Source organism: Ranitomeya variabilis, chromosome 1, assembly GCF_051348905.1.
Source record: "Ranitomeya variabilis isolate aRanVar5 chromosome 1, aRanVar5.hap1, whole genome shotgun sequence".
NCBI classification, from domain to species: domain Eukaryota; kingdom Metazoa; phylum Chordata; class Amphibia; order Anura; family Dendrobatidae; genus Ranitomeya; species Ranitomeya variabilis.
The window spans coordinates 1,051,806,011-1,051,829,169 of NC_135232.1; the positions used below are offsets into that span (position 1 = coordinate 1,051,806,011).

The 23,159-nt window shown below is 43.3% G+C and overlaps 1 protein-coding gene across 1 annotated transcript in view; it reads left to right on the plus strand.

Moving 5' to 3' along the window:
• The window catches only part of SGCB (sarcoglycan beta), a 36,735-nt gene extending 14,840 nt beyond the window's left edge, over nt 1–21,895 (plus strand). The window contains exons 2-6 of the mRNA XM_077279783.1: nt 3,398–3,604; nt 5,375–5,560; nt 13,756–13,947; nt 17,982–18,113; nt 18,880–21,895. Coding sequence (XP_077135898.1) covers nt 3,398–3,604; nt 5,375–5,560; nt 13,756–13,947; nt 17,982–18,113; nt 18,880–19,080 — 918 coding nt within the window. The 3' untranslated portion in view covers nt 19,081–21,895. The remainder of the gene's footprint in view (nt 1–3,397; nt 3,605–5,374; nt 5,561–13,755; nt 13,948–17,981; nt 18,114–18,879) is intronic.
• The last annotated feature ends 1,264 nt before the right edge of the window (nt 21,896–23,159 follow it).

Here is a 23,159-nt window from a genome sequence, read left to right on the forward strand (position 1 = left end):
GGCATACTCAGAAGAAATTGCACATCCGATTTTGAGGTCCATTTTCTCCTATTACCATTGTGAAAATATAACATTTGGGGCTAAAATAACATTTTTGTGGAAAAATTTTTTATTTTTTTATTTTCACAACTCAGCATTATAATTTCCTGTGAAGCCCCTGGTGCTCATCACACATCTAAATAAATTCCTTGGGAGGTCTATTTTACAAAATGGGGTCACTTGTGGGGGGTTTAGGCAGAACAGGGGCTCTCCAAACGCGACAATACGCCTGCAGACCATTCCATAAAAGTCTGCATTACAAAATGTCACTCCTTCCCTTCCGAGCCCTGCCATGCAGTCAAACAGTAGTTTTCCTCCACATATTGGATTTCTGCGTACTCAGGAGAAATTGCACAACATATTTTTGGGTTAATGTTCTCCTGTTACTCTTGTGAAAATAAAAAAATTGGAGCTATAAGATAATTTTTCTGAAAAAAGTTTTAATTGTCACATCTCTATGTTATAAACTTCTATGAAGCATCTGGGGGTCCAGTGTGCTGACCACACATCTAGATAAGGTCAGGGGAGGTTTCCACTGTTCAGTCACATCAGGGGCTCTCCAAACATGACATTGTGTCCGCTAATTATGCCAGCAAATTTTACATTCAAAAAGTGAAAAGTCGCTCCTTCCCTTCCAAGTCCTGCTGTGTGCCCAAACAGTGGTTTTCCCCCACATATGGAGTATTGGCATACTCGGGAGAAATTGCACAACAAATGTTGAAGTTCATTTTCTCCTGTTACCCTTGTGAAAATAAAAAAAAATTGGGTCTAAAGTAGTTTTTGTGAAAAAGCTGTTCATTTTTTCCTTCCACATTGGTTCGGTTCCTGTGAAGCACCTGAAGGGTTAATAAACTTCTTGAATGTGGTTTTGAGCACCTTGAGGGGTGCAGTTTTTAGAATGGTGTCCCTTTTGGGTATTTTTTGCCATATAAGTTACTTCAAATGTGATGTGGACCCTAAAGAAATGGTATTGTAAATGTTGTAGTAAAAATGAGAAATTTTTTTAACCCTTCTATCTTCGTGACAAAAAAAATTGTTTCCAAAATTTTGCCAATGTAGACATGTGGGAAATGTTATTTATTAATTATTTTGTGTGTTATACGGTAATGCTCTGGTTAGAGGACAATAATAACAAATTTGAAAATTGCAAAATTTTCCAAATTTTTGGTTTTTTTTCCACAAAAGTGATATTGATTAAATTTTTCTACTATCATGAAGTACAATGTGTCATGAGAAAACATTCTCAGAATCCGTGGGATCCTTTGAAGCGTTTTAGAGTTATTACCTCATAAAGTGACGCTGGTCAGAATTGAAAAATTTGCCCTGGTCATAAGGTGAATACAGGCTCCCGGGGTGAAGGGGTTAATATCCAGAATATTATTTCACATATATGATACAAGGAAGACGCTTTCAGAACTTTACTGGGCGGTAGTATAAGAATCTTCCTGTATTGTCGCATTGCCATGGTGTTGGCTTGCTTGGGACAGAGTCATGTTGCAGTCAGACCACTCTGATGGCGGTCTGGCAAGTAACAGGTAGTTAGTATAAGCAGGTGCTTAAGACTATTTATACAGGAAGATTGCCCCTGAAAAACGAGTTAGAAGGCACAAACGGTCGTCCAAAAGGGACCTGTCACCTCTGCGGACACAGTGGCTTCAGTAGTCACTTTCTCCTTCCATGTGACATTCAATCCTAGATTTCCTTTTTCAGAACTGTGCATAAGGGCTTATTCACATGTCAGTGTTTGTATGCTAAATTAGGAGTGCACCTTAAGGTACCTTCACACTAAGCGACTTTGCAGCGAGAACGACGACGATCCGTGACGTTGCAGCGTCCTGGATAGCGATCTCGTTGTGTTTGACACGCAGCAGCGATCTGGATCCCGCTGTGATATCGCTGGTCGGAGCTAGAAGTCCAGAACTTTGTTTCGTCGCTGATCACCCGCTGTCCATCGCTGGATCGGCGTGTGTGACGCCGATCCAGCGATGTGTTCACTTGTAACCAGGGTAAATATCGGGGGTTACTAAGTGCAGGGCCGCACTTAGTAACCCAATATTTACCCTGGTTACCATTGTAAAAGTAAAAAAAAAAAACAGTACATACTCACATTCTGATGTCTGTCACGTCCCCCGGCGTCCACAGGGTTACGCGCTGCTGCTCAGAGCTTCCTGCACTGAATGTGTCAGCGCCTGCAGTAAAGCAGAGCACAAGCGCTGACACATTCAGTGCAGGAAGCTCTGAGCAGCAGCGCGTAACCCTGTGGACGCCGGGGGACGTGACAGACATCAGAATGTGAGTATGTACTGTTTTTTTTTTTTTTTTTTTTAACTCTTACAATGGTAACCAGGGTAAATATCTGGTTACTAAGCGCGGCCCTGCACTTAGTAACCCGATGTTTACCCTGGTTACCCGGGTGCTGCAGGGGGACTTCGGCATCGTTGAAGACAGTTTCAACGATGCTAAAGTCGTTTCCCTGATCGTTGGTCGCTGGAGAGAGCGGTCTGTGTGACAGCTCCCCAGCGACCACACAACGACTTACCAACGATCACGGCCAGGTCGTATCGCTGGTCGTGATCGTTGGTAAGTCGTTTAGTGTAACGGTACCTTTAGAGAAAAACTGACTTGAAAGACTGACACCTGTTCTGTGTTTTGGAGACACTCCTGGTTTTGGCATACAGATCCTGATTGTGAATAAAGCCTATCCTCATGGAAATGTAATAATGAATTGCAAATTAGACACTACCATTCTCTTTTGTCCAGGCAGAGTTTGCTGAGTGTATATAGACGTATGCTATAGAACGAGAATGGCAATAAAGTTTTCCATTTTCTTTAGATATTTTATGCTACAAGAAGGGACCAGTGGTTTCCATTCGCAGGCAACAGCTCAGATACAGACTGTTAATCTAAGAGATTGCAGCACTTTAGAAATCCTTCCTTTAAATGAAATGTATGAGCAGAATTCCACCCCCCAGCAATATCTCTAGGCGGCCCGTCCATTCCTCTGTTACAATTAGCATGTCAATTGAAAAGCAGTAAGGCTTAAAGACAATTTGTAGATCTGAAGCCTCCGTCGCTCCAACTCTATTCCTTGCGCAGCACCGCCTCCTCTTGCTTGACTCATGGTGTCTATGCTGGTGACTTCAGATAAAAGAGCCATCAGTCAAGCAGGAGGAGGTGACGCTGGGCAGGGTACAGCGCTGGAGTGACAGTCTTCAGATCTACAATAGCCCATCAGACTAACTTGTTTTTAACATGCAAAACTTGCATTTTAAAATATTATATAATGGTTATAAAATGGGAATTAAATATGTGTCATAATACAATCAATTAAATGCTATGTTTTTGTCTTTTACCTTAGAGCTCCAACGGACCAGTGAAGAAGTCAATGCGGGAGAAGGCAGTAGAGCGCAGAAATGTGAATAAGGAGCATAACAGTAACTTCAAAGCCGGATACATCCCCATAGATGAAGATCGCCTGCATAAAACCGGCCTGAGAGGCAGAAAGGGCAACTTGGCCATTTGTGTGATCGTCCTACTGTTTATCTTGGCTGTCATTAATTTAATTGTAAGTGCAGGCAACACTGGCAGGTGATGGGTCAAGAATGATATCTGAAATTGACAAAAGCTGAGCTCAGGTTTCTGCTATTAACATTTTAAATGCAGCTGTCAATATCTAACACCAGCGGGGATCGGTGGTGTCACACCAGCGGGGATCGGTGGTGTCACACCAGCGGGGATCGGTGGTGTCACACCAGCGGGGATCGGTGGTGTCACACCAGCGGGGAGCGGTGGTGTCACACCAGCGGGGAGCGGTGGTGTCACACCAGCGGGGAGCGGTGGTGTCACACCAGCGGGGAGCGGTGGTGTCACACCAGCGGGAGCAGTTCCAGACTGATTTGCAGCAATCGTACTGCTAGTTAGAATTACTAGTTTCTAGGCAAATGTGAGATGTTGCTCCCCTTAGTGTCAAACAGTAGAAAATAAGAAAACAAATTTCATTTTTCATATTTTCCACAATTGCCAGAAAAGTATAACTGTTCATTTTTCAATGACACATTGCCTTGAATTGTCATGTGAAAACAGTCAATATTTTGGATTGAAATCTTATAACATCTGCCAGAAAACTAATCTGACGTGCATAAAAATGTGTCTGCCAATCACAATGATTGAATTGGGTAATCAGATACCTGAAAGACAACACAGTTATAGGAAATAATATAATAAACTGACTGCCCCCTGACGAAGCCGACGCGAAACGCGCGTTGGGGCTTCGGCCGTGACCCCTGTATACCTGTGGAATGGGTAAGAGCTATTGAACCGGGCTGAGCATGGCATATGCCGAGTTTTTGATCGGTACCCCACTGTGGGATTCATGTTTGGAATGACCTGTAGCCATCCGGTCTATGTAGTATCTTTGCCTTAAATATGCACTAGTAGCACTTTAGGATGTAAAATAATTAGATACTTTCTGGGGCTGCCGCCATGTAGATTTTTTTCAGTGTTTTCTCTGGTTCTCTTCATCCGTTATAGGAAATGTTGGATTATTTTTGGGCAGTCATTTTGGGTGAGGTAGATAGGAATTAGTTCTACCCTAAAAATATATCTGTAGGTATAAACAGGCAGGTCAGACCAATCTCATCATGTCAGACCGGACTGATTGCTTCTAATTCTGTGTGTTAATCGGACTTTTGTCCATTCCTGTACTGTAATAATATGGATCCATAGGACCTTTGGGGCCGATTCGTCCTTTGCGTTATTTTTTACGTCACTCTTCTTTTGTTTTATCTTGTGGTATGCGCTAGCATTTTTTTGCACCAAATTCTTCAAAATGACACACGTGGTTCATGAATTTAGCACAAAATAAGAAATGCTATTAATTTTTGGATTTTACCTTTCTTGTGACTTTTTTTTAGAGAAAAAAAAAGTTGCACGCTTCCCTAAATGTGGTAAAAGTTTCGCCACTAAAAAAATTCAGGTGTACGTAAATCACTCCAGGTTGGGACTGGAGTATATTTGTTCAAAAAGGTTGGCACATTAAGAAAAAAGTCTCTCTAGATTAATCACTCACAATCATCTGGAAAACAAAAACCATACTCACATTGACGAACATAAAAGGAAAAACAAGCGAACACCTATAAAATAGACTTAAAAATAGTGCAATTTTAAAGGAGAAGCTGCACAAGTCAAAAACAGGTTAAAAACACCAGAAAACTAGACAGCAAATGCAATAATAAATTGTCCCATTGTGTTGTGCCTTCACGAGTGACTGTTCTCCCCTAGAGGTGATCGTCTTACTTTAGGATTAGTGTAATGAACTGTTCTTGTGTTTTTCTAGATCACATTGGTAATATGGATTGTCATTCGTATTGGCCCTAGCGGCTGTGAAAGCATGGAGTTTCATGACAGCAGATTACTACGGTTTAAACAAGTTTCTGACATGGGAATAATACATCCGTTATACAAGAGCACTGTGGGAGGACGTCGCAACGAAGATCTGGTGATCACAGGCAACAATCAGCCTGTAGGTGACACGTATAACTCCTATGTCGGGATCTCGCTGTGAGCACTACTGACTGTGCTGTAGAATGTTTCCTATTCTTCTGGCCATAACTGAGACATCTATTCAGAGATATCTTATTCGCATAACCCCCTAATCAGTTTATAGTTTAAAGGGAATCTGTCAGCAGGTTTTATACTATGTCCTCTGAGATCACCATGATGTAGTGGCAGAGACCCTGATTCCAGTGATGTCACTTACTGGACTGCATGATGTTGTTTCAATAAAATCAGTGTTTTATCAGCAGAAGATTATTACCAGAGGACTAGGTGTCTTGTGCCATGTAGTCCCTCTTCTCTGTATAACCCCGCCCCCTCACCACTGATTGGCAGCTTTCTGCCTATGCATGGTGTGCACAGAAAGCTGCCAATCAGTGTTGGGGCGAGGTTATACAGAGCTCAGCATTCAGAGAACTGGTAAATCTGCAGCAGAAAAAAATGATTTTTTATCAAAACTGCTGCAAGCAGCCCATCACTGTAATTAATGAATCAATGACCATCACTGGAATTAGGCTCTCTGTCCCTACAGTATGCTGTTCTTAGATTACATAGCAAAAACCTAGTGACAGATTCCTGTTAAATTATGTTGTTTTTAAACTTTTTTTTTCTGGCAGCATTACTAATGGACATTACTGCCTCGGTGTTACAGCATGCTTTTGTTTATATATTCATGTGTAAGTGCAGTTTGCATTCATTATTTGTCCCAGTAACACGCAGATGTCGTCCCAGAATGGGTTTTTGGTAGAGTTAAGCAAGGACTTGTATGACTTTGGTCCAGCGACCACATCGGTAGTCTGCGGCTTCTGGGCCAGAGCTGTGAGAGCCACATCCAACTTGCCAGAATAATCGGTGCCCCTTTTGATTAGTAGATAACTGGTGTGATGCACACGGGACATTGGGTCAGGCTTACTAATCAGAGGAGGCATTGGGGATGCTGGAAAGTAGGAGGAGGGTCTCGGGGCCACGGACTAGCGATGTGGCCAATGGACCAGGGTCCTAGTGATCTTTTTGCTTCAATAGTAATGATGTTTATATCATAAACCCTACATATGACAATATGCAAAAAAGAGAAATTGGATACTGGCACCATACAGTCTTATTAGGAAAGTTTCAAAATGTCACATGATAAAGAAACTCTCTGATGCAATGGAACTCCCAAGATCATAGAATATTGCCAGGTATCATGGGAACATGTTTCCCAAAAAAATATATGCCATCACATGCAGCGATAAAATAACCAAAACATATAAATAAATAGACAATCAATTGACACCTCATGATATTTCTCATGTAGACAAACCTATTGGCAATAATAGTATAGGAGTACGGTATCATTCTTTTCTTCAGATTCATGCCCTTTGTTGTTTTGTTTCTAATTCCAAAATGTCTAGAGTAGGTTTTTTTCATTTTGTTTAAGACATATTAAGGTAAAGCACATATAGGACAAGGTAACTAATAAGCAGAATTGAAGAACCCCAGGACAGGACAGAAGTATACAGGCTACGTATAGGATATTAATCTCAAAAAATCATCCTAACATGAGAGCCATGATTAGCATATACAGGTCCTTCTCAAAAAATTAGCATATAGTGTTAAATTTCATTATTTACCATAATGTAATGATTACAATTAAACTTTCATATATTATAGATTCATTATCCACCAACTGAAATTTGTCAGGTCTTTTATTGTTTTAATACTGATGATTTTGGCATACAACTCCTGATAACCCAAAAAACCTGTCTCAATAAATTAGCATATCAAGAAAAGGTTCTCTAAATGACCTATTACCCTAATCTTCTGAATCAACTAATTAACTCTAAACACATGCAAAAGATACCTGAGGCTTTTAAAAACTCCCTGCCTGGTTCATTACTCAAAACCCCCATCATGGGTAAGACTAGCGACCTGACAGATGTCAAGAAGGCCATCATTGACACCCTCAAGCAAGATGGTAAGACCCAGAAAGAAATTTCTCAACAAATAGGCTGTTCCCAGAGTGCTGTATCAAGGCACCTCAATGGTAAGTCTGTTGGAAGGAAACAATGTGGCAGAAAACGCTGTACAACGAGAAGAGGTGACCGGACCCTGAGGAAGATTGTGGAGAAGGACCGATTCCAGACCTTGGGGAACCTGAGGAAGCAGTGGACTGAGTCTGGTGTGGAAAGGCGTGTGCAGGAAATGGGCTACAGGTGCCGCATTCCCCAGGTAAAGCCACTTTTGAACCATAAACAGCGGCAGAAGCGCCTGTCCTGGGCTACAGAGAAGCAGCACTGGACTGTTGCTAAGTGGTCCCAAGTACTTTTTTCTGATGAAAGCAAATTTTGCATGTCATTCGGAAATCAAGGTGCCAGAGTCTGGAGGAAGACTGGGGAGAAGGAAATGCCAAAATGCCTGAAGTCCAGTGTCAAGTACCCACAGTCAGTGATGGTGTGGGGTGCCATGTCAGCTGCTGGTGTTGGTCCACTGTGTTTCATCAAGGGCAGGGTCAATGCAGCTAGCTATCAGGAGATTTTGGAGCACTTCATGCTTCCATCGGCTGAAATGCTTTATGGAGATGAAGATTTCATTTTTCAGCACGACCTGGCACCTGCTCACAGTGCCAAAACCACTGGTAAATGGTTTACTGACCATGGTATTACTGTGCTCAATTGGCCTGCCAACTCTCCTGACCTGAACCCCATAGAGAATCTGTGGGATATTGTGAAGAGAAAGTTGAGACGCAAGACCCAACACTCTGGATGAGCTTAAGGCCGCTATTGAAGCATCCTGGGCCTCCATAACATCTCAGCAGTGTCACAGGCTGATGGCCTCCATGCCACGCCGCATTGAAGCAGTCATTTCTGCCAAAGGATTCCCGACAAAGTATTGAGTGCATAACTGAACATTATTATTTGTTGGTTTTTTTGTTTGTTATTAAAAAACACTTTTATTTGATTGGACGGGTGAAATATGCTAATTTATTGAGACAGGTTTTTTGGGTTATCAGGAGTTGTAGGCCAAAATCATCAGTATTAAAACAATAAAAGACCTGACAAATTTCAGTTGGTGGATAATGAATCTATAATATATGAAAGTTTAATTGTAATCATTACATTATGGTAAATAATGAAATTTAACACTATATGCTAATTTTTTGAGAAGGACCTGTATTCATGTATAGACAATATAAAGTGCAAAACAGGCATATCATGTCAGAAATTGAAGAAGGCTGTGCAAAAACCCGCCACAGATAGAATAAATATAGTGTGTCTATTGCCAGAGCACCAAAAGCGTAATCCGTGCTGTCTGGTTGGGTCCGACCATAGGATATGCAGACACTACGTATATATTTTGGTAAAGGTTCCTCATTTAAGGGACTGTCGGCACAGAATTACTGTTACAGGCGCTTGGTGCATCATGGCGGGCCAAACGAATAAGTACACCTTGCCACCTACTTGTTTTTCATCTATAACCTTCCTTTTCTGGCTCTATGAAGCTGGAGCTGTCAAATCAAAGAAGAGGGAAAGTGGAGATAGCGAAAACAAGCAGGTGGGAAGGTGTAAATAAATGTTTGGCCCCACCATGGTGCATCAAGAGCTTGTACTTCATATCAACAGTCATTCTGTGCCGACCGTGTCCCTTTAAGACCACGTTCACATGTTCAGTAGTATTTGTAAGCCAAAACCAGGAGTGGGTGATAAATACAGAAGTGGTGCATATGTTTCTGTTATACTTTTCCTCTGATTGTTCCACTCCTGGTTTTGGCTTATAAATACTGATGTAAAATACTGACCGTGTGAATGTGTTATAAGAGTGAAGGAACAATCAATCCTCACAAATAACAATAATCATCACACCATACCTCCCAACTTTTGAAGATGGGAAAGAGGGACAAGGTTAGCGGCGCGCAAAGCGCGCCGCGGCAAATTTTAGGCCACGCCTCTGACCACACCCATTCATAATTAGTCACACCCATATCCACGTCCCAACTACACCCATTTAGCACTGCTGATCACACTGTTTCATATACAATAGTTATAAACAAAAAAATATGGCCACACAGTGCTCCATACTGTATAATGACCGCACATGACGCTCCATACTGTATAATGGCCACACATGACGCTCCATACTGTATAATGGCCACACATGACGCTCCATACTGTATAATGGCCACACATGACGCTCCATACTGTATAATGGCCGCACATGACGCTCCATACTGTATAATGACCGCACATGATGCTCCATACTGTATAATGACCGCACATGATGCTCCATACTGTATAATGACCGCACATGATGCTCCATACTGTATAATGACCGCACATGATGCTCCATACTGTATAATGACCGCACATGATGCCCCATACCGTATAATGGCCGCACATGATGCTCCATACTGTATAATGACTGCACATGATGCTCCAGACCGTATAATGACCACACATGATGCCCCATACTGTATAATGGCCACACATGACGCTCCATACTGTATAATGACCGCACATGATGCTCCATACTGTATAATGGCCGCACATGATGCTCCATACTGTATAATGACCGCACATGATGCTCCATACTGTATAATGGCCGCACATGATGCTCCATACTGTATAATGACCGCACATGATGCTCCGTATTGTATATTGACCGCACATGATGCTGCATACTGTATACTGGCTGCACATGATGCTCCATATTGTATAATGACTGCACATGATGCTCCATACTGTATAATGGCCACACATGATGCTCCATACTGTATAATGACCGCACATGATGCTCCATACTGTATAATGACCGCACATGATGCCCCATACTGTATAATTGCCACACATGACGCTCCATACTGTATAATGACCGCACATGATGCCCCATACTGTATAATTGCCACACATGACGCTCCATACTGTATAATGAACACACATGACGCTCCATACTGTATAATGACGGCATGCATACCGTATAATGGCCCCACATGATGCTCCATACCGTATAATGGCCGCACATGACGCTCCATACTGTATAATGACCGCACATGATGCTCCATACTGTATGATGACCACACATGATGCTCCATACTGTATAATGACTGCACATGATGCTCCAGACCGTATAATGACCACACATGATGCCCCATACTGTATAATGGCCACACATGACGCTCCATACTGTATAATGACCGCACATGATGCTCCATACTGTATAATGGCCGCACATGATGCTCCATACTGTATAATGACCGCACATGATGCTCCATACTGTATAATGGCCGCACATGATGCTCCATACTGTATAATGACCGCACATGATGCTCCGTATTGTATATTGACCGCACATGATGCTGCATACTGTATACTGGCTGCACATGATGCTCCATATTGTATAATGACTGCACATGATGCTCCATACTGTATAATGGCCGCACATGATGCTCCATACTGTATAATGACCGCACATGATGCTCCATACTGTATAATGACCGCACATGATGCCCCATACTGTATAATTGCCACACATGACGCTCCATACTGTATAATGACCGCACATGATGCCCCATACTGTATAATTGCCACACATGACGCTCCATACTGTATAATGAACACACATGACGCTCCATACTGTATAATGACGGCATGCATACCGTATAATGGCCCCACATGATGCTCCATACCGTATAATGGCCGCACATGACGCTCCATACTGTATAATGACCGCACATGATGCTCCATACTGTATGATGACCACACATGATGCTCCATACTGTATGCTGGGTGCACATGATGCTTCATACTGTATAATGACCACACATGATGCTCCATACTGTATAATGACCGCACATGATGCTGCATACTGTATAATGACCGCACATGATGCTCCATACTGTATAATGGCCACAGTTCTCCATACTGTATAATGACATACAGGCACGCAGCTCACACACACACGCTCACACACATGCACACGCACACAGCTCACACACACGGCCCACACACACGCAGCACACACACAGCTCACACACGCACGCAGCTCACACACATGCAGCATCACACACACAGTATCACACATACACACGCAGCATCACAAACGCAGCTCACAAACACATGCAGCTTTGACACAAATGCATCACATACGCAGCCTTCACACACACACCCATCACACACACACGCAGTCATCACACACACACACGCAGTCATCACACACACACGCAGCCATCACACACACACACACGCAGTCATCACACACACACGCAGCCATCACACACACACACACACGCAGCCATCACACACACACACGCAGCCATCACACACACACACACACGCAGCCATCACACACACACACGCAGCCATCACACACACACACGCAGCCATCACACACACACACCCAGCCATCACACACACGCAGCCATCACACACACACACACCCAGCCATCACACACACACACCCAGCCATCACACACACACACACCCAGCCATCACACACACACCCAGCCATCACACACACACCCAGCCATCACACACACACACCCACAGCCAGGTTGGCACTAGGAGGGTGCTGGCTGGCACTGTTAGAGGTGTTACAGTGCTACCTGTGGATGGAGAGGTGCATGGACACACTGCACTATCTGGTTTGCAGGCTTCTCCCTGCCGCCCCTTATCCGCCATACACAATGCATGCCGGTGTGTGCCGGTAATGATGACCGCCTCCCTCCCCCTCACACGCCGCTGCCGCCTCCGAGTGACACAAGGACCAGACTCTGCGCCTCAGCATCGGGTACCACAGATTCCCGCGCATGCGCGTTGCGGTGCGTGGTGGGGGAGACACCAGGCTGGAGTCGGCGCCGCGCACGCAGCTGGTCCCTCCTTCCCCGATCTCCTGGCCCAGATTTACTAAACAAAGGCTGCAGAGTGTGATCATGCCGGCCGCTTACGTCACTGACCCCGCCCGGAGTGCGGGACTAGTCCTAATCGTCTCTACGTCCCGGAAGTGGGCGGGGCTTCACCGGCGGCCGCAAATTCGGGATTTTAAATGCCCGAAGCGGGACAGCGGGACCCCGGTGCCAAAGCGGGACTGTCCCGCTGAAATCGGGACGGTTGGGAGGTATGATCACACACAGTACAAAGTAATAAGCGCTCCTGCTGGTGTGTGTCCCTGCACGGATCATTCAATAGCACTGCTTTGTGTGATTGATGCCTTATTTATGTACAAAAATTTGTAATGAGTTCATGTTCATTAGAAATATTATATTTCAATTGATTGTCTAGTTTCTTTGTATTGGCAATATTCTGTTTCTCTGACTAAGGGCTCGAGAGTTTATCGGCTATAATCATGTAACATTTTGGCAATTTTACAATTGGTGCCCGTGTCCAATTTCTCCCTATTGCAAGAAGTTCACGGTCGGTCAGCATTTTGGAGTTGCACATCGAATGATATAAACAGATCTGACTCTATTCATTTGGTGAACTCTTTTTTTCCTGTTTCATTATTAGTGTTACATGTGAATAGGTGGAACTTTGTAATATATATGTATTGTGAAATATGACAAACCTACTTTTTACTCATGGACTAATCTTACAATTTAAATTCATAGGTAAAATCTTTACTCAGTGAATACAAATTTCCTATTACTGAATGATGACAGTTGCTGCTCCTAAGACTCTATGGAGAGGATAATAAGCTAGAGGCAGATACAGACATTCTGCTGCAAGTTCTCCTTAAATGACAGTTACACTTGTTTCAGGAGAACTTGCAGCAGAATGTATCTGCCTCTTGCTTATTGTCCTCTCCATCAAGTCTTAGGAGCAGGAACTGTCATCTATTCAGTAATAGGAAAATCTCATGTATCCATGAGTAGTGATGAGCGAACTTGCTCAGATAACGTATATTTTACTCAGATAATATGTTCGAGTCCCTGATGCTTTTAGACAGCAATATGCCGCCGCGAGGACTTGAACATATTATCCAAGCACGCCCAAGATATTCCAATAACACGTTGTCCGAGCATGTTCGCTAACCACTATCCATGAGTAAAAAGCAGCAGATTTCTCTGAGATCTATTACAAAGTTCCTTATTTTCTTATATGCTTTTGATTATGAACTACAAATGTAAATGACAGGTACTTTTTAACGCCAGTTACAGATCTTGTGTTATATATTCTTAATCTTGGTTCAAAGGTGATTCTGCAGCAAGGTTCAACTGTGTTGAAAGTGGACAAGAACAAAACCTCCATCACCAGTGACGTCGGCATGGAGTTTGTGGACCCCCGGACTCAGAACACTTTGTTCAGCACAGATTACGAGAAACATGAATTCCATTTGCCAAAAGGAGTAAAAACACTGAATGTGCAGAGAGCGTCTACAGAAAGGGTAATATATTTAATCATAGTATACATCTACACTCACCGGCCACTTTATTAGGTACACCTGTCCAACTTCTTGTTAACACTTAATTTCTAATCAGCCAATCACATGGCGGCAACTCAGTGCATTTAGGCATGTAGACATGGTCAAGACAATCTCCTGCAGTTCAAACCGAGCATCGGTATGGGGAAGAAAGGTGATTTGAGTGCCTTTGAACGTGGCATGGTTGTTGGTGCCAGAAGGGCTGGTCTGAGTATTTCAGAAACTGCTGATCTACTGGGATTTTCACGCACAACCATCTCTAGGGTTTACAGAGAATGGTCCGAAAAAGAAAAAAAATCCAGTGAGCGGCAGTTCTGTGGGCGGAAATGCCTTGTTGATGCCAGAGGTCAGAGGAGAATGGGCAGACTGGTTCGAGCTGATAGAAAGGCAACAGTGACTCAAATCGCCACCCGTTACAACCAAGGTAGGCCTAAGAGCATCTCTGAACGCACAGTGCGTCGAACTTTGAGGCAGATGGGCTACAGCAGCAGAAGACCACACCGGGTACCACTCCTTTCAGCTAAGAACAGGAAACTGAGGCTACAATTTGTACAAGCTCATCGAAATTGGACAGTAGAAGATTGGAAAAACGTTGCTTGGTCTGATGAGTCTCGATTTCTGCTGCGACATTCGGATGGTAGGGTCAGAATTTGGCGTAAACAACATGAAAGCATGGATCCATCCTGCCTTGTATGGAGCATCTTTGGGATGTGCAGCCGACAAATCTGCGGCAACTGTGTGATGCCATCATGTCAATATGGACCAAATTCTCTGAGGAATGCTTCCAGCACCTTGTTGAATCTATGCCACGAAGAATTGAGGCAGTTCTGAAGGCAAAAGGGGGTCCAACCCGTTACTAGCATGGTGTACCTAATAAAGTGGCCGGTGAGTGTACATTGCCCTCAGGTTTTCTTATGCCCCTGCCATGGCTCTTACAGGTGCAGAATCTCATGTCTGTCTTTAGTTATAACACAAGTACCATGTTTTTCCATGTGTTAGATGCTGCAGATTCTTCCAGGTTTTCGGCATGGCTTCTATGCCCACATTGTGAATGAATCCACTACCATGTCACCAGCAATCTGTTGTAATTAGGAACATTATACCTTGTTCACAAGTTCTGTAAGAACCCTGCATGGAATAAAGACCACGCCGTAGTATTACAAAATGCACAGCATGTTCTTAATTGTCACAAATTCTATGCTAAAAACTGTGGATTGGCCTCACTGAATATATGCGATGATCAGATCGCCTGTGTGTAGCAGAAATTCTCAGTTGCTATGAGTGCAGACCTGGTAGTGACAATCACAGAGGTCTGCTGCAGACCTCTGGTTGTCATGCCCACCCATCGGTGACCCGCGATCATGTGACGAGATCACCGATGGACGGGATAAGTGACACGCTTCCTGTAAGCTCGAGTTAAATGCTGCTGTTAGAGATTGACATTGACATTTAACTAGATTCCACTTGCGGCTGTTGCGGGCACATGTCAGCTGTCATGTGCCTGGAAAGGTGCAGGCTCAGCTCCGGAGCCCGCACCAAATGGGGAATCCGACGTGCGTACTATTATGCCACAGGGGTGTGGGGGGGAAAAAAGCTGTGGATTGGCCTCACTGAATATATCCGATGATCAGATCGCCTGTGTGTAGCAGAAATTCTCACTTGCTATGAGTGCTGACCTGGCAGTGACAACCATAGAGGTCTGCTGCAGACCTCTGGTTGTCATGCCGACCCATCGGTGACACGCGATCATGTGATGGTATCACCAATGGACGGGATAAGTGACACGCTTCCTGTAAGCGCGAGTTAAAAGCGCGAGTTAAATGCCGCTGTTAGAGATTGACAGTGACATTTAACTAGATTCCACTTGCGGCTGTTGTGGGCACATGTCAGCTGTCATGTGCCTGGAAAGGTGCAGGCTCAGCACCGGAGCACGCTCCAAACGGGGAATCCGACATGCGTACTATTATGCCACATGCAGGATTTTCCAGTTTCAGAAAACCCTTGTCTCCATTGCTGCAGCTCATTTTAAACAAAGTTTTCTTTTTTCACCCTCCCTGGATCCAGCGCTGAGTGTCCGCCTCTGCTCCTCATGTCTGCAGCGCTTTCCTTATGTCAGCAGTGCTACAGTCAGTCAGTGAGCTCATGGGCTATGCACGAGTTGTCTGTATGAGGTTCTCAGATCTGAGCTGCAGCACTGGCGGAGACTCCCGCTTCGCTCAATACGCTTGCATTGAGGGAGGTCGCACCCATCTAGGGCAGCACGGTGGCTCAGTGGTTAGCACTGCAGCCTTGCAGCTCTGGGGTCCTGGGTTCTAATCCCACCTTGGACAACATCTGTAAGGAGTTTGTATGTTCTCCCCGTGTTCGCATGGGTTTCCTCCGGGCACTCCGGTTTCCTCCCACATTCCAAAGACATACTGATAGGGAATTTAGATTGTGAGCCCCATCAGGGACAGTGATGATAATGTGTGCAACCTGTAAAGCGCTGCGGAATATGTTAGCACTATATAAAAATAACGATTATCATTATTTTCTAGTCAGAATGTAGCCTTGAGAAAATAAATCATATACTTGGGGTCACATGACGGCCACTCACTCACAAGTGAGTTGTAGCTTAAGACCGAATAACCCCTTTATCTATTTCTGTGTAATGGTGAGGAATGAGGCTGAAATTCCACCAGTCACGAGGTCCAACGGCCACACAATTTCAGGACAAAATTGGCTGGCATTGCAGGTGAACAGAGGTTTGAACATGCAGCCAGTGGCATTTGTGGTCTCACCCGTAGTATATTGGAGGAGGGAATCCGGTGCCTGGGGGAGTCTCAACAGTCAGAGCGCACAGATAAATAGTTTACAACATTTAGTATATGTAATGCTCTCGTCTTCCAGCACACAGTTTTTTGCAATGAGGATTTATATACAGCTGTGTGCGTGTGTATATATGTAGTACTGTGCAAAAGTTTTAGGTGTGGGAGGAAAAAAAAGCTGCAAAGTAAGAATGTTCTCAAAAATAGAAGTGTTAATACGCTATCTTTATCAATTAACAACATGCAAAGTGAAAGAACTAAAAGGAAATCTAAAATCAATATTTGATGTGATCACCCTTTGTCTTCCAGACAGAATCAGTTCTTCTGGGTACACTTCTGCATGCAGTTTTTGAAATGGCACAGCAGGGAGGTTTTTCCAAACATCTTGGAGCACTAACCACTGATCTTCTGTGGATGTGGGCTTGTGCAAATCCTTCTGTCTCATGTCTTTCCAGACAGACTCAATGACGTTTAAAGGGAATCTGTCAGCATGTGAGAGCAGCATAATGTAGGCAATGAGACCCTGAATCCAACGATGTATCACTCAGGTTACTGGGTGCAGCAGTTCTGTCACAAGCAGAGTGTTTAGATTTAGCATGAAGCAGAGCTGAGGAAGCAAATCCCGCCCACACCAGGCTCTGTATATACAATGTCCATAGACAGTGAGCTGCCTATCGCAGGAGGGGGCGTTGCTGGACCAGGAGGCAGGGTTGATGTGTCCAATGATAAGCTTCAGGTGGTCAAACCTAGTTTGATAAGAGAGGCATAGCTGAAATTTGTGTTTAACCCCGACAGAGTGCTGGCTTCACATTACATAGCAAAAACCTGCTGACAGATTCCTTTTATGATCAGAGCACTGCAAGGGCCATATCATTACTTCCAGTTCTATTTTTTTCTGTATTCTGTTTTGTATTATAATACAAAATCCTTGACTGTGTGCAAGTGTACCTAGAAAAATGGATGCTGTTGGAAGGCAAAGGGACATCACACCAAATATTGATTTTAATTTAGATTTTTCTTTTGTTCATTCACTTTGCATTTTGTAAATTGATGTAAATAAACTATAACACTTCTATTTTTGGTAGTGTGATTGCTGTGAAGTATTTTTTCCATACCTACCTATAACGTGCACAGGACTGTGGTCTATTTCACATTTCTTGTTTTTCTAATTATTTTTATTATTTACCGTAGATTACCAGCAGCGCAAGCAGCGATCTTAAAATTAATGTTGATGGGCAAATCACTGTCCGTGGAAATGAAGGAGTGTTTATAATGGGAAAGACTATAGATTTTCGGACTGGTGGAAACATTGTACTAAAAGCAGTAAGTATTTGCAATTCTACATTCATTTACGAATAATGTGCTTCTGCTGGGTTATGCATTTGTAATACTCAATTTTGATTTTATATATTTTTTTTGCATTTGTGGTGCTGGGTTATTTTATTGTCGCTACATCTAGTAAAATATGGATAATAATTGTAAATGATTTGCAGGATCTGGAGTATTGGATGGGTATGAGCAACTTGGAAATGTTACTTTACTGAGACAGTTTATATGAAGGTTTGTTAACGGGTTATTCCCATGTCAGCCATTCCTAGGAATCTCTGCACTATACTGTTTCTGTAGCTCCCATACAAGTGAATGGGTGTTAGGCCTCACTCACACATCTGTGTATTTCAACTACGTCTTATAGTCTGTGGGGTGGTTCAGAGACGTTAGTTTTTCATCCAATTTGCAAACCAGACATTGGTTCCTTGGAAAAAATAGGACAGCATGCAGATGTCCTCCGTCATCCAATTACTGCACTTTTTTTACTGTTTAATTGGTAGGAAAAGCTTTTTTTCTTTCAAATATAAGACCAAAAATAGGGGAAAATTGGATCTAGCAAATGCAAAAAGGTTCTTTTGCTTTCGTAAGCAAAAACGGCCAAAGTTCTTTTCACTTCTATGGGAGTTCCTGAAAAAGTTTAGTTTAGCTTCAGCAGCTGTTTCCGTAACTCTTCCTCCGGCGGTCGGTAACAGCCCTTTAATGTCCAATACTAAATATTAAGCCTGGGGACCTAAAACCTGTCATGTCTTTCTCCCACCAGGAAAACAGCATAGTTCTGAATGGCAGCGTGATGGTCTCTCCTTCCCGGCTACCTACCTCCACAGGGGAGCTGATGTACGATGATGGGACAGAGCGGTACAAGCTGTGTATGTGTGCGGATGGGACGCTATTTAGGGTGCTGGTGGAGAGTCGTAACATGGGCTGCCAAACCTCAGTTAACCCCTGCGGTGCAACATTTTAAAGCGCAAAACCAAGCCATCAATTCATGCAGTATTTTACTTCTGTCAGTATTTGTTTTGTGTGATTGTTTGGGTTTCCGTTCTATATCGTAACCCTTTTTTAACAACGTCATCGGTTTCATCTATTTGAAATAACATCCTGATATAAGGTCCCAGGAATTTACTGTCTGACAGGCAGGGATTGCATGTGTTTTCCATGACATTGTGATTCGGCATAGTTAATGCTAACCTAAAGGTTAGAGTTAGGCGCATCGTGATTCATCGGCCAAGTCAGTAGTCTCTGATCCCGGAACGAGAGGTTCACAATTCCGTCGTCATTAGATTTTGATGCACAGATGACATAACGCCAACCAGGCTAATCAAAAGCTGTGCCTGGGCTCTCGGAAGGTAAGAGACTCACAGAGCCCCCATTACTGGGATGGGCTGATGGACAAGAGTCCCACAAATCGATCCACCCAACTCTCTTAAGGGTGATCATATACATGAGGTGGTCTCCTTACTCTCCCACGATGGCACATGTTGAGGAAATAGGATTGGACATGTTGAACTTCATTATTCCCAATGATTGTGTTCCAAGAAAATGGAAATGAAGTTGGGAGGATTAGCGGTCAGCTAAAACTGTACGGCGCTTTAGTTTTTCTGATTTACCGGACAAATCTACTTTTTAGGCTTTTGACATAATTTCAGTATTTTTCCCCTCCAGAATGCGCAGGAGAGAACAATCAGGATCAGATGAAAGGCAGGTTTAACATTACAGCAAAAAAAAAAAAAGACATGCTGTACACAATCATTGTAAACATATTATTTCTCTGTATTTCTGCATTGTAAATGGGTGTAGGCATAGTTCATGTGACATGTATGGATAGTGTGGATAGCACTACTAGTCTCCTGCACTGGCCATAGACATGATGTGTATCTGAGGATGGCTGGCAGATCGAGGCTGTTATCAGTGGAATCTGATGTTAGCTGTATGTGTATGCTCAGCACAGATATTACGGTATCAGCAGATCTCACCACATTCATCCGGATTTGCCAATGTTCTGCATACACTATATGAGATCCCAGTGCATACACACGGTCATCCCATCTAAAGCCAAAGGCGTTAATATGGCGTTGTACCCCCTTAAACAGCTTCCACTGTACTGGCAAGGCTTTCTACAAGATTTTAGTGTACTTGTGGGAATTTTTGTCCATTCAAATGGCCAACTTATAAAACATAACATTATTCCTCCTCCACCAAACTTGATAGTTGGCACAAGGCAGTCAGGTAATGTTCTTCTGGCATTTGCCAATCCCCCACACTTGTCCATCAGATAGAGAAGTGTGGTTTATCATTTCTTCTGCTCCAGAGTCCAGTGGTGGCAGCTTTACACCACTTCATACAACACATTGTCATTGTGCTTGGTGATGTAAGGCTCGCATTCATTGCAGCTGCTTGGCTATGGACACTCATGCCGTGAAGCGTCCAGTCCACAGTTTCTCTGCTGATATTAACGCTAGAGGAAGTTTTGGCTTTTCTGCCCTCTGCTCAAGAGCCATTCTTTCACAGATGTCAGTAAAGGCAGTCTGCATGGCAAGGAGCCTTGTTTTATACATCCGTGGTAATGGGACGGAATTCATGATTAATACCTGTCCCAATACTTTTTTATCTAGTGTGTCATGTTTTGTACGGCCAGCTTTACATCTTCAGTTGCTGTTAATCATTGTTTCTTTGCATTAGCCTAGTTGTCAAATTTGATGAACCAATAATTGTTGAACAAGCGTTCGTAAGGACAGTTGTTTCCGATTGTCGGCCCTAATAAACATACCGATGATCACCTGACAAACAAGAAAAATGCTCGTTCATTGGGTGATCGAGTAATTTATGTGACGTCATTGTCAACAGCACATCACCCTGTGTAATCAATGGTAATAACAGTTATTCTGCACCTACAAGGGCTCATACTCACTTGCGAGAAACTCAGATGAGTCTCGCATGTTAATACCCGGCACTCAGATCGGAGCGTGCGGCCGCATAGCCATACATGGAGCCGCATGCTCCGCTCCTGAGTGCCGGGTATTGCCGTGCGAGACTCATCCGAGTTTCTCGCAAGTATGAGCCCTTAATCATCGGCAGTTTGCGCAGAGAGACCAGTAACGTACGCCGATCAGCTTGTGTATCATTGATGGCGCTCGTTAACTGGCCGAATAACCTGGACACAATATGTGTTTTAGAGGATATACTCTATTCTCGTCAATATAAAGTAGATGATGACTGCCATATAAGTCTGGTTGTGTCTCATGTACCTCTGTATTAATGTAACACATTTTCTTTTAATTGTTTTCTCTGCAAAATGATTATTTTTAATGGTATACAATTGTATTCAATTCAGAGGTAATTCGACAGTGACAGAATTATCATAATTTAGTCTCTGTACACCACTACCATGGAATGGAAACAAAGCCAAGAAGATTTGATAGAAATATCTCTTTTAAAGGGGTTGTCTAGTCCAAATCGATAAGTCTGCTGTCACTGTGTGACTGCAGACTTATGAATCCCCCCCAGCACACACACTGTGTGCTGCAGGGATTCACCGGTGTCTAAGTTATGAGTTATACATACTCCTGGCCAGCCTCGCTCCATACAAGTGTGATAGCAGCATGTGAGGACTTTGACAGAAGGAGAATGCTCCCTCTGTCACCCATCAGCACCTTGGCGGCAGGGTCTGATAGTCTAGCTGTCGTCAGACACTGACAGCTTAGATAATGCTCTTTACTGCATATGTTCTTCAGTGTTTTTGCAATGCCATCAAACGATCGTATGTTTATGTCCCCTGGAGGTAATAAAATATGCTGAAGAGCATGAGAACAGAGCAGTGGAATGACACTTCGGGCCTCTTCCAGCTGAGAAAAAAAAGAGTGGAGGAATCCGGAAGATGACGGTTTTCGTGGGCGTGGTGCACAATGGTTAGACAAGCACGTTAAAGAATGGATAACACTCCACAGAAATAATGGCTTCTCTTTTTTCTATAAAAATGATCATATACGAAGCTAAACGCATTGCTGACTTTCCTGGATCACCATCATGGTGCTACAGATTCATGAGGAGATGTGGCCTTTCTATGAGCACCAAATCTAGAATTGCGTAAAAAACGCTGCAATTATATGAATCCAAGATCCTGTCTTTCCACAAGTTTGTACTCGACAGCAGAAGGAAAAATGATTTTGAAATGGGCAAGATTGGGAATATGGACGAAGTCTCTCTAACCTTTGATGTGCCATCCTACAGGACAATGTACATGGTGCCAAACCCATAATGGTAAAAACTTCAGGACATAATAAAAAACATTACACGGTTGTGATGGCACAAAACTGCCACCAATATTATGTTTTACTTTTTTGAAAAGTGCCAAAAGAAGCTGTCCCATGAGGAGGAGTTGTGCATGTTCATGAGAATAGGATGGACGAGAATGGGATTGGGGGTTGACTGTGGTCCAAACCTCCTGGAGGACTTATAAAAAAGGTTAGTGCTTGACCAGTTTAGAGCACACGTTCGTGAAACCACAAAAAAGAAGTGCAGACCCTTCTTGCTGTAATTCTAGGGGGGCTTACCAGTCAGCTGCTACCTCTTAACAGTTCAATCAATAAACATTTTAAAGTTTTCTTGTGAGAAGAATGGAACAAATGGATGGCTGCTAGCAATCATGATCTCGCACCTTCTGGACAAATGAAGAGACCCACTATCACTTAAGATTGTGAGTCGGCGAAAACATCATGGTGAAGGAGGTATAAAGTCATTCCAAAAATGTGGAGTTAGCAAATGACTTAGATGGCACCGAAGATGGTATGGTGACAGTGAAGAGAGCGACACCAGTGACAGATCAACTGAACTTCCTAGGGACTGATAGTAGTGATGTGGAATTCCTGGGGTTCCCTGGCAGCTAGAAGAGCGCCATACCTGAGGACTAAAGTTTCTCCTCACATGTTATTCTCAAACATGGCTCATGTTACTTACAATGCTTCCCTTAACTCTACGCTTTAGCACTTATATCTTATAAAGCGAAAAATACGGTAGTTAAACAAAAAAGATTAAATTAATGGT